This window comes from Piliocolobus tephrosceles, chromosome 18 (assembly GCF_002776525.5).
Source record: "Piliocolobus tephrosceles isolate RC106 chromosome 18, ASM277652v3, whole genome shotgun sequence".
In the NCBI taxonomy this organism is placed as follows: domain Eukaryota; kingdom Metazoa; phylum Chordata; class Mammalia; order Primates; family Cercopithecidae; genus Piliocolobus; species Piliocolobus tephrosceles.
In genome coordinates this window covers 45,640,466-45,652,906 of record NC_045451.1, presented here as the reverse complement: position 1 = coordinate 45,652,906, position 12,441 = coordinate 45,640,466, and the positions used below count along the sequence as shown (strand labels likewise).

At 41.2% G+C, this 12,441-nt stretch overlaps 1 protein-coding gene across 3 annotated transcripts in view; it reads left to right on the top strand.

Annotated features, from left to right (window-relative positions):
* The window catches only part of FHOD3 (formin homology 2 domain containing 3), a 482,714-nt gene that overhangs the window by 346,601 nt on the left and 123,672 nt on the right, over positions 1–12,441 (top strand). Inside the window, exons 11-13 of one of the 3 annotated variants that reach the window (XM_023207640.2) lie at positions 4,422–4,511; positions 7,842–8,201; positions 8,609–8,683. The exons of the other annotated variants lie outside the window; for them this stretch is intronic. Coding sequence (XP_023063408.1) covers positions 4,422–4,511; positions 7,842–8,201; positions 8,609–8,683 — 525 coding nt within the window. The remainder of the gene's footprint in view (positions 1–4,421; positions 4,512–7,841; positions 8,202–8,608; positions 8,684–12,441) is intronic. 3 annotated transcript variants of the gene reach the window in all.

The window sequence follows — 12,441 nt, the reverse complement described above, 5'->3', positions numbered from 1 at the left end:
AAGAGGAGAGGCCCATGGCTTGGCAAAGTGGAGGGTGTTCTGTGTGGACCAGAAGTAATAACACCTGCAAACTCCTGATCAAGCTGAGGGAAGGTGGCCTCATGATGGAGGTTGTAGGTATAGTTTGGTGGCTGTGGGAGCAGATGGAGGAAAAGAAGACTGAGGCTGGTGGGGGTGGTGTATGAGGGTGTACTATGCCAAGCGCAGAAGGATAGCTAGTCCGGGCATGGTGGCTCATGCCTGTAATCCCAGGACTTTGGGAGGCTGAAGTGGGTGGATCACTTGAGGTGAGGAGTTCGAGACCAGCCTGGCAAACATGGTAAAAACTCGTCTCTACTAAAAATACAAAAATTATCCAGCCACGGTGGCATATGCCTGTAGTCCCATCTACTCATGAGGCACAAGCATCGCTTGAACTCAGGAGGCAGAGGCTGCAGTGAGCCGAGATGGCAAGATCGTGCCACTGCATCTTAGCCTGGGTGACAGAGTGAGACTCAGTCTCAAAAAAAAAAAAGAAGGAAGGATGGCTTAGATGTGCTTGTTTGTGGCTTCTGCCGTGAGAGGAGGGATGCTATCTCACTGCTCTCTTTGTTTCTGTTAGAGTCACCCCGAGTCCAGATCCATCTCTCCCTTCTTAGTTACATAACTCTCAATCCCTCTACCTACCTCTTTGTAAGGCCTGCATAACCTTAATTTCAAAATCTGACAAGCGCATTATAGAAAGGGGAATTACAGATCAATCTCTTTAAAATAGGTAAAAAAAAAAAAAAAAAAAAAATTCTTAAATTATTAAGAAATAGAATCTAGCTGTATATAAAAAGATAATACATTACAACAAAATGTATTATCTTTATTTATGGTATGCAAGGTTGGTTTAACATTTTTTTAAAAAAAACAGTCTTTTTAACTCTTCAACGGAAAAAAGGAAAAATCATATGATTATCTTTAAAAAATGCAAGAAAAATGTTTGGCAGAACTTTAATACTTGTTTATAACAAAGATTTTTAGCAAACTAGGATTAGAAGGAAATTTTTTAATGAAGACTATCTACCAAAAAATCTATGACAAACTTTATACTTTTACCTGAGATTTAGAACAAGAAAAGGAAGCATCATTGTCTCCATTTCATCATAATGTTGGAGATCCTAGCAAGTGGACTAGGGCAAGGAAAAGGAAGTACAGACGAATTGGAACGAAGTAAGTAAAGCCATCATTATTTAGTGATGAAATGATTGTCTACGAGAGGAAATCTAAAATAAACTCTAGAAACAGTATAATTAATTTAGAAAAATTGCTAGATACAAGCAAAATTTACAAAAAGTTAATTTTATTTCTATATAACATCAACAAATAGAAAATAAAATTTAGAGTTCGATAATATGTACAGTATCATCCAAATTTATACCTAAAAATAAATTTAAAGATATTTAAGACCTCTGTAAAAATGTAAACACTGCTAAGAAAAATTAAGATAGCAGTAAGATTAAATCTAAATAAAGGCTATATCACAACCATAGATTAAAAAAACATAGCAAAGATGTCAGTTCTTCAAATTTGTATATGTATTCAACATAATCCCTATCAATAGTATAGCAAAAGACAAGTTGACTTGTAGGAAAAAGTCTAGAAATCTACAAATATATATTTTAATATATATTTACCTGATTTGTGAACAAGATACTGAAGTGGAGAGAAGGCCCTTTACTAAATGGTTCTGGGCCAATTGCATATTGACGTAGGGAAAAAAATGTGTCTGACCCCTGTCTTACATGGTAACAAAAATCAGTTAGAGATGGACTCTACAAATGTAAATGTGAAAGTGAAATAAAGCTTTTAAAAGGACACATAGAGGCTATCTTCAAGACCTGATGTAAACAAAAACAAAAAAATTTAAAACAACACACAAAGACACTAGCCATCAAACAAAGATAAACAGGACCTTATTAAGAACTTCTGTTTGTTAAAAGATGACATGAAGTGAATGAAAGACAATACACAGAGAAGGGAAAGATATTTATAGCACATATAAATGACAAAAGGCAAATGATATTAAAAACACTTTCTAAGCTGGGTGTGGTGGCTCATGCCTGTAATCCCAGCACTTTGGGAGGCCAAGGTGGGTGGATCACCTGAGGTCAGGATTTTGAGACCAGCCTGGCCAACATGATGAAACCCCGTCTCTACTAAAAAAAAAAAAAAAAAAAAATACAAAAAATTAGCTGGGCATGATGGTGGGTGCCTGTAATCCTAGCTACTTAGGAGGCTGAGATAGGAGAATTGCTTGAACCCCGGAGGCAGAGATTGCAGTGAGCCAAGATCGTGCCACTGCACTCCAGCCTAGACAACAAGAGCAAAACTTGGTCTCCAAAAAAACACTTCTTCAAATAAAGAAAAAAGACAATTTATTTTTTTAATGGGCAAAAAATTACTTGGACACTTCAAAGAAGAGCATATCCAAATGGAGATTAAAAGAGTGACAGTGTGCCCAGCTTCATTAGTCATCAGAGAAAGCAAACTAAAAGCACAGTGAGACATCACTACACACAGATCGATGGCTAAAATAGACAAAATTATCACATCTTGGCAAGAATGTAAAACAACCAGAATGCTCATCTACTACTTAATGGGGATGGTAATTAGTCCCATCATTTTTTTAAATGGCAGCTTTTAATAAAGATGAACTCAAGCATATCTTATGACCCAAAAATTTCATCCCAAGATATAGTACACAGTAATGTATACATATGTTCACCAGCAGACATGTACTACACTGTTTATGACAGCACTATTCAAAATAGCCCCAAATTGAAGGGTACCCAAGTGTCATCAGAAATAGAATGGGTAAACTACTGAAATACAGCAATAAGAAGGAATGACCTTTCGATGAATCCCACAGGTGTAATGTTGAGCAAAAGCTAGGCAGATTATGATTGCTTGTAGATGGAGAATAAAATGAGGCAAAGCTAACTTACACTGTTTGATGTGGGGTGGGAGAGGGAAGCAATTGGAAAGGAGCATTAAGGGGGTGCTGGTTAGATAGGTGTTTGTTTTGTGAAAATTCAGTGGTTTGTATACTTTTCTGTATGTATTTTATATGTTGGTAAAAAGGAAAAAACACAGATGAAGGACAGTGGGATGACAGAGTTCAAGATCCTGGTAGATGATGCCTGGATTGAGACATGGTGGATCCGTAAGGACTGAAAGCAAGAAGGTATTGAGGACATTGAGAAAGAAGAAGCTGCACATGCGTTAGGAAGTTGAAGAATTTGGGTGGGAGGAAAGGAATGAGAGATTTGGGTGAATGGGAGCTTGTGGTCGGGGTGGGAAGATTGGATGTAAGATTTCCAAATTGGACTAGTTCTGTATGATAGTGAGGTCTGGAGTCAGAGGGGCTAAAGGTGGAAGTCACTGTGAGTTCAGCAAGGCAAGAGATTGAGAAGCCCAGCAGTACATTGAACAGGTGTTCCATGTGGACCATGACCACATGAGTCAGATGTTGACAGGACTTAGAGGCCAGAGAAAAAGAATGTCCCAGTTATTAAAGTTTTTAGTCTGTACTTAGTGCAAGGACAAAACCCAATTGAAACTACCCTACGCAACAACGAGAATTTATTATCTTCCGTTGGTGAAAGGCTAGGGTGGAGCTCCAGAATTGCTGGATACAGGCATTAAAATGGTCAGGGGGACTGCTTTCCTCTCCTTTTCTCCCAGTTTCAACTAAGTTTTTGTTGGACTCAGGGTGTCCTTATAGTGAGTCATCCCTGATGTTACCAGGAGAAACCCCAGGTGTGACATGAATTGGCCCCACTTGGACTGTGGTACCCTTGAAGTGGGAGTGGAACTGAACCCCTGAAACACACTCATTGAGAATCTGGGATGGCCATTCGTGGAGAATGAGGGGTGGCATGCCGAAACCATAGGTCCACCATGGAGGTTAGTCCGTGCCAAATTGACCTGACCCCTGGTGATTTCTAATCAAGAGGGATGCAGTAAAGATGTGAGGACTCTGGTTGCTGCAGCAGCTGGTCATCACCAAAAACCTTTACTGGATGATTCTGTGTGGAGGAGAAAAACCACAGAGGAGGTCTGCCCACGGCCAGAAGCTTCTCTGAATTGTGTGTAGGGGGTGCACGGTAGTGGCATCTAGCCAGCTTGACAAAGATATTTGGCCTCTTCTGGTTTCTTACATCTCCACTCTACATTTAAAGTCCCACATCTCAGAACTGTCTCTTGCCTCCTAACAGACTGAGTGTGCTTTTCTTCATTTCAAGCAGCTGTTTTATTATTATTATTATTATTATTATTATTATCATTATTTCATTGTTTTTTGTCTGTTTTTTGCTTCATCTTCCTGTTTGTAATGCTCATCTCACTTTTCCATCTTGTCTTTGTGCATTTCTCTTTTCCTGGCTTGGTCTCAGGGAGGAGGAGGAGGAAGAGGAGCAGCCAATCACGGAGCCCAATTCCGAAGAAGAGAGAGAGGATGATGCTTCCTGTCAGGGCAAGGACAGGTACCTAGGACTGGAGCCTCCCAAGCTCACACTAAAAATGGGAGACTCCTTCCTAATGATAGTTCACCACCTTCTAGTGGCCACCTCCCTTCCTCATTGACTCCCACTTCCAAACTCTTACTTACCCTGTTCACAGAGCCACAGAACCACTGGTTTTGTAGAAATACCTGAGCATGTTTTCATTAGAGAACTGCACTTTTTATTGAAATCCTGCCTTCCTAACCACACTTTATGGAAAAATCACTGCTTTTCTCCTCACCATTCCCTCCCTCATTGAATGCTTTAGCTCAACCAGATTGATGGTGACTAAAAAGGCTCATCTCCCCTAAGAAGATTCTCACCCTTTCAGCATTGTAGTAAGAAGAATTCCACTTGTTCCGTTCTTCTCAATTCTACTAGTTACAATATTAGCTAAAATGTGTGGATAACTACTATATTAATGATTCAGGTTTGTTTTTTATTGGAACAAACAGGAACGCTTTCACCCCATGCATCATAGCAAAATTTCCCAGTATTTATTTTCGCACCCAAGACAACTAACATATAACTCTGTAGCCCTTTGGGGAGTTTGCTGTCCTCTACTCACCTCCTCCACACGGTGCTTTCTTTCTATCCTCAGGCAATGCTGACAGCCATGGGCACCTTGCAGATTTTTTTAGATTCTCTAGCTATTTTCGCCAAATGATGTCTGTATAAAACAATAAAAACTGCTCACGGGTAGTATCTTTTTCCAGTATTTGGAAATAATCCTAAAATTGAATGGTTTTCTTCACTTAATTGATTGCCACTGCAAATGAACATTTTTACTGTGTTTTTTTTTTTTCCCAACAAATTAGCAAAATCAAAAGGACCTTGGATGAATCCAAGTAAAATCTTTGCCAACTTTAGATTTAGTGGAGTCTTTGCTACGGATGTCTCATCTGCCAGGCTAGCAGTGCGCAGCACGCAAGTTCTCAGATGGGCTTATTTGACACTCAGACTCCTGCTATGCCCGGGGGTCATAGAATCTTCTCTGAACTGACAAACTGATGACTGCTTGCCCCTATTTGGAAATGACTGAGAAGAAGCCAGCAGGACGTGGAGAGGAAAGGAATGAGCTGATGATAGAGAATTAGCCACACATTTCAGGAAAGATCAGCATGAAACAGAGCCCCTGCTGTGCTTAGAGCTAGTGATTGATTACTTAGAGGTGTTCTGGGAAGGGAGGATGTTGGTTGCCATCCCACCTTCAGTTGAAAATGAGCTGTAGGAAATTCTGTAGACTATCACTGAAACAGGGATATGCCTCCCTATCTGCTGAAAGGTGCATGTTCTGTCCCACCCACACTAACCCTTAAACCCTCAGGTATGCACAGGCTTCTCTGCACCTTCAGACCAGATGGAAGAATCTGGCTGGAAAAGGTGGCCTTCAAAGGCATCCCCATTAATGGTGTGCTGTCTCTGCCTAGGATTGTTGTTTATACAGGCAGATGATTGTTTATCTTATGCCCGGAAGAGTCTCTGACTCCACAAGGTGATGCCGGAGGGCATCCTTTACCAGAGAAGATTGGGCTTTCAGTTTTAGGAAATAAACATGTGCATGTTAAATACTAGAGCTTGATCTTGATAGTACCTAGGTATTCATTAACCTTCATCTGGATGTTATTTGTTCTCTGGCGTAAACTTCTGAGACTGTAAAGGACTTCCCCTTCCTTATATTGGGTTGGTGTCTCTGCTGCTCTGCTTCTGCTGGCTTCTGCTTAATGTGTGCTCCCCGCCGGAGGCACTGCCCTCGGCTCACTACAGCATAGCCATCTTTCCATCAATCCAGGGAAACTGGTGTGTTCCTGCTCTTGCGTACAGGTAGAGCTCTGAATTTGAGGTGGGAAAGTGAGGCGGGAAAGAAGACGGCTCATATTCCATGTTCATGCGAACATGGCTAGGAGTCAGCTTCTCTGGGAGAGGACTGGAAAAATGCAAAGTTTAACATAGATTCCCAGGTTATAAATGTATGTGTTAAAATATCCAAGTGTCTAAATCCAGCCCCCTGAAGATGGAAAGCTCTTTTTTTTAGTTTTATGATATTTAACTGACAAATTAAAAATTGTATATAATGCCAGGCTTGGTGGCTCATGCCTGTAATCCCAGCGCTTTGGGAGGTCAAGGCAGGTGGATCACTTGAGGTCAGGAGTTCGAGTCCAGCTTAACCAACATGGTGAAACCTCATCTCTACTAAAAATACAAAATTAGCCAGGTGTGATAGCACACGCCTGTAATCCCAGCTACTTGGGAGGCTGAGGCAGGAGGGTCACTTGAACCTGGGAGGCAAAGGTTGCAGTGAGCCAAGATCATGCCATTGCATGCATTGTTGCCTAGGGCAACAAGAGCAAAACTCTGTCTCAAAAAAAAAAATTGTATATATTTAAGGTTTACAAAGCGATGATTTGATATATGTATACATTGTGTAATGATGACCACAATCAATAAATACATCTATCACCTCCCATAGTTACTGTGTGTGGAAGGACTGAGGTCAGGATTTTATACCTGGAACTGTGGCAGAATCAGGCCTGTCTGAAGGAGTCTGAATGTCACAGATGTAGTGGGAGGTCCTGGAGAAAGTATGAAATGGGCAAAATTTGTCTTTATTGTCCTGGCGCCTCTTTTTAGCTCTTTGCATTCCTCACTGGCATTTTTTTCTCCTTTTCTCTTAGCCATACCTGCTGTAGTGGGAGGTCCTGGAGAAAGTATGAAATGGGCAAAATTTGTCTTTATTGTCCTGGCTCCTCTTTTTAGCTCTTTGCATTCCTCACTGGCATTTTTTTCTCCTTTTCTCTTAGCCATACCTGCTTTCATGAAAGATTCTGGAAGCAGTTACTGAAGTGTATGGCTTTGTGAGATACCTCTTCCTCAAGGTTGGGCTTTTTAGCAGGAGGACAGATCTGCTATTTGAGCAAGACAGAGATGAAATTCCAATCGTGGAAATTCAGATGCCAACACAAGCAGCAGGGAGACACATGGGAAGGGCCAGGTACAGAAGAGTCCTTGGGGCTCCAGTAAATTCCCAAAGTCTCTTAGGCCTAGAGGCCAGGTTGGCCTGAGAGCCACCTCCTTGCCCTCTATAAGTTTTACCTCCCGGTTTAACAAACTCAGTGTGTCAGGATTGCTGGGGCAACCAAAACTTCTGGTGACAGGCTTTTATGCTGCAGTTCGAGAAACACAGCTGGACTCTGAAGTGAGTGATAACAGTACAGAAGTGGCTTTTTGCCTGTCTTTCTCTTTTTCCTAACCTTTGCTTCCTCTCTCCCAAATCTTTTTTCTTCTTCCTCCTCCTCGCTGCTGGCCCAACAGCAAGGTCAGCCCTGCCCCAGGGCAGAGCCCCACTGGAAAGGATGCTGCTCCCAAGAGCTCTGCCCTCCCTGCTGTCTCGAATGCCAGCTCGCAGGGAAAGCCGCTTCTGGCTGGCACGGCAGGCGGGACCACCCGGTGCAGTGGGTCCTGTGGGCCTGAGGCCATCCCATCTGCCCTCCTGTCACCCCCTGCCTCAGCTGCTCGGCCCTCCTCCGCCACACCTGGCTCCCTGAAGGTGTCACCGACCATAGACAAGCTGCCCTACGTGCCCCACAGCCCTTTCCACCTCTTCTCCTATGACTTTGAGGACTCCCCTCTGTCCACCAAGGAGAAGGAAGCAGAGTCCCAGAAGGAAAGCAGGTAGATTTGCTCAGCTGGAGGCTTGTTTGAGATTAACTCGGGGAGGAGAACACAGTGTGTTAACTGCACCCCTTGGCTTGGCTTCTGCCATGTTTTTTGTGGATTTCAGCCCAAGGAGGGAGCAGCTGTGGCATAAACTAAGTTGCTGACCCCTGACTAAATAATGACCAGTGTTTACATAAGATGCAGAGAAAATTGTCATCTGTTTGAATTAAGGGAATTATTTGTTAAAATATGATTACTAATGGTTTTTAAATGTAAGGTTTTACATATGTATAATGTGTCCAAATTTGTACATGTTGTACCAAGCCATGTGGCATGAAGTCTTTCTGACCCTGAAGAATGTATCAAAGTCCTTTGCCGTCTTTCTGTGCCACATTGTGAGCAGGCTTTTCTTCCTTTGACAGTTCCTCTGATTCTGTCTCTTTGAGCACATATTCTGCCTCTGAGCCTTACCACTTCCGATCTTTCTCTTCTAATAGGTGGGTGTCTATTTTCTTTCCCTTTTCTACAGCTTTGTTTTATATTCTAATGTATGCATTTTTCTTTTCAAAGAATGCTAATATCTTCCCATAACGTGACACACAATTACAGTTTGAACCACTTCGTAGGTATTAATATAATTACATTATTTTACTGTGAACACTTAAATCTTATAAAAAATGGAGATGGGGGCAGAGGGAGGTGTGCGAATCAGAACTCCCCCGAGAATGTTTAACAGGTGTCTGCCTGTATGAATATCTTTCACTCTTGCCTGCATTGTGAACTCTCTGCTGGAGTGGGGAACTAGAAATAGAGTTGGTGTATTTTGAACAATCAGTTGTCCAAAAATCAATAGTTGATCATTCTAATGACCATTTCATCTTAATTATAATAATAGCTGACATTTATTGAGCATTTTTTTGAGCCATGTTCTGTATTTTCCATGAAATTAGTACTTTAAAGTATTACTTTACCCTTGAGAGGTAGGTTCTATTACAAGCCCTTATTACAGTGAGGAAACTGAGGCACAGAAAGGCTAAGTACCTTGAACAGAGTCACTCAGCTAGTATGTTGGAGGGAGGTTTCAACCCCAGGGAGCCTGTTCCAGAGTCGTTTCCTGACCCATACGTGGTGCTGCTGTCTGTCATTTGGGCAGTTGGTCACTTTCTCTCCTTACTGCACTTGCCACACCCTGCCAAGGCAAGTCCTTGACAGCAAGATGCTTTTGCCAGAGCCTGTGTTTGGGGGACCCCAGCCTGGGTGCCCTAGTCAACATGAAGCTGCACCGTGTTTTAAATGAAGGCTTATAGGACCTGAACCTTGAAGGGAGCTCCTTCATACTATGAAAATGACCAGTCTTTATGGGTATCAGACCTTTCATCTAATAAATAGGAGGGCTAATCTAAACTATGATCGTTAACAATGTTTGCTTACATATAACCTGAAAGAATTTTGAAGTTTCCCTCCAAGTTTTAAGAAGCCTGTCTACAGTTTTATTTTTATTATACGTTTAAATCATTGATGTAATTTGTCTATTGTATATATGCTTTATATTTTTTTCAAAACCTTGGGGCTTCAGATTTAACCGATTTAATTCTGGAAAATACTTATGTATACCTACTTGGCAAAGCCAGTCCTTAGTCAAGTAAGACTTAACTTCTGTCAGAAGAAGCCTGATTTCATGTTTCAGTTCAAGTAAGTGAGCTCATATGCATCCTTGACAACAGTCTAGTTTCTGGGGCCGATTCTCAGGTGGGCAGGTAGACAGAGATGAGACATGAGACCTTGCTTCTAGTTTTTCCCTGGATAAATAAAGCTCCATCTTCTCCCTCCAGCATACTTCTTAAGGAATTCCCTCAGGAGTGATGTTTTCCTTTGCTTGTACCCTGGAGATTTTATAGCACAAGCCAGTGCCCCACACTGATTTCACCTGCTCAAGGGTTTCTTTTCTTTCTAAAAATGAAAGGTGATTTTGGAAGGAGAAGCTGGAAAGGACTGGGAGACCCTAGGAGCAGCATGGGAAGATCCATTTTTAAAAAGAACAGATATGGAACTTCAGGATCTGAAAAATAATTTCCTCTTATTTCCAGAATGGCTTTGTATACCTCCAGGAGTTGTGAACTGAGCTTCTTTTTTTTTTTCTTCTTCTTCTTCTTCTTCTATTTTTTTTTTTGTACCCCAATTGTATTATCCCAGTGAACCAAATTTGAATTCCTTGAAACTACAAGTTCTCTGCAGGTCTCTTCCAGGTCTATAGTTCCGGGATTGTTGTTATCTTTCACACAGGTTTTGTGGAATGAATCCAACATGACTCTTACACCTTCCAAGAACAATATCTATGTACAAGTTAGGAGCTGAACATTTGACTGGAACAAAAATATGTTGGCAATCTCATCTTTCCCAGAGAGTGTGTTGGCCCATGGTGGTGATCCTGGTCTTTCTGGTGATGGTCTTGGCCCTAGTTGGGGCTTTCCTGGGCCCCAGATCCTTCCCATTTGGTCTGTAAGCTTCACCACTACTTATAGTCCTGAGGGTGGGAGCAATGGAAATATATAAGCTGTCCAGTTGAAGATACAAGCAAATTGTGGTGGGGTGGGGGGGAAGAAAAGCTGCTTGCTTGTGAATGAAGGTTGACTTTGATTTAACTGAGTGAAGTTTGTAAACTTTTAAAATCACTTGTCCAACAGGAACTTGGATACTGTATAAATATTGTTTGTTCCTATTGATTTTTGTGATGTTCACTTGCTGTGGTTTTCATGGGTCTGTGTGACCGCAGATGGACTACTCAGTGGTTGACTGCAATTGAATGGGTTATAATAAAGACCAACCAGTTAGTCATTAAAAAGAACCCTCACCCTCCACACACACACACACAAATGCTGAATAGTGAGTTGTATGATCTAGTTAGTTTGGCTGAAATTGAGAAGCAAAACTAGACTATGAGGCATTTGAATTAATTGCTTAGTCATTAGGAAAACCAAAGGAGGGAAAAACACATTCTGCTTATTTCCATAGCATCATTTAAACACAATTTCAGCAAAGCGATCTTGTTAAAACATTCTGCAGGATGTCCACTTGTGGTGGGAAGGGAATTGTTTTAGCTGCTGAAGTAGGATGACAAGCTGAGTGTCCAGGCAGCTGCTGGCACAGGCGTGGAGCCTGTGCGGAACAGCCTGCATTGGGGTCTCGTCTCGGAGAGCGCTCAGTGTCATGGGGGGCAGCCTCCTTCCTCTCCCTCATTGCCGTGCTTACAGCCTGGTTTCTTTCCCTGTTTGGTCATTGGCTTTCTCTCCCTTCTCTATTTCTGCCATTGTATGTTCCTTTCATCCTTTGCTTTTGTGCTTCCTATGTGGCCTGTGGTTTGGGAGCACTCTTGAAAAATTAAACCAACTCTCACTTGGAGAAGGAATTAACCTGTTTGAAATGTAGAGTGTTGGGTTTTTAAAGAGAAAACAAGTACTCAGAAACCAAGTCCCACAAAGATGATGTATTCATAGAAGATGATGGGATAGAGGGTTATACTCTGAGCCTCTCTCTGTCCAGCACTCAGAACATGCCAGCCGTATGACACTAAATAAACAAATAAGGACAGCAACAGCCAAACTGACCAGAATTAGCAGCACAGGATAGATGTGGGTCATATCAATATTTTATTTTCCATTATAATAATGAAATTTCTTACTGAAAACTGAAATTGCATCTCTATGTTCTTTTTTAAAAAATAGCCCATTTTTAGAGTTTTTCCTACACTTAGTTTTTCACTTTTGAGGACATTTTTGCACATTTGTGATCAAACTGTGTATATTATATCCTGATGTTTTCATTTAGCCTATATTATCATTTTTCATGTTGTCACTTACAAAATTGGTGATCATTTTTAATGGTTGTATAATAGTCCATTGACAAATATTATATCATACTTTCTTAGCCATTTCCACATTGTTACCTGGTTGAGTAGTTTTTAGTTTTCTACCATGATCTAAATAATGCTCCACTATTTGCAGGAGCTTCCTTGAGAGAAAAAGAAAAAAAAGATTAATAATGCTCCAATAAGTATCTTCCTGTATGACATTTTCAGTATATAAATAATTATAAGATTATTTCCTTATGTTATCTTCCTAAAAGTTGACTTACTTTGTCAAAGGATACATTGATTTTGAAGTCCGTTTGCTTTCCAGAAGGGATTCCGACCTCTGTTGATGGGCGTTTGGACTGGGTTCTCCATGTGCAAGAAGCTCTTTGTGTACTTATATCATAT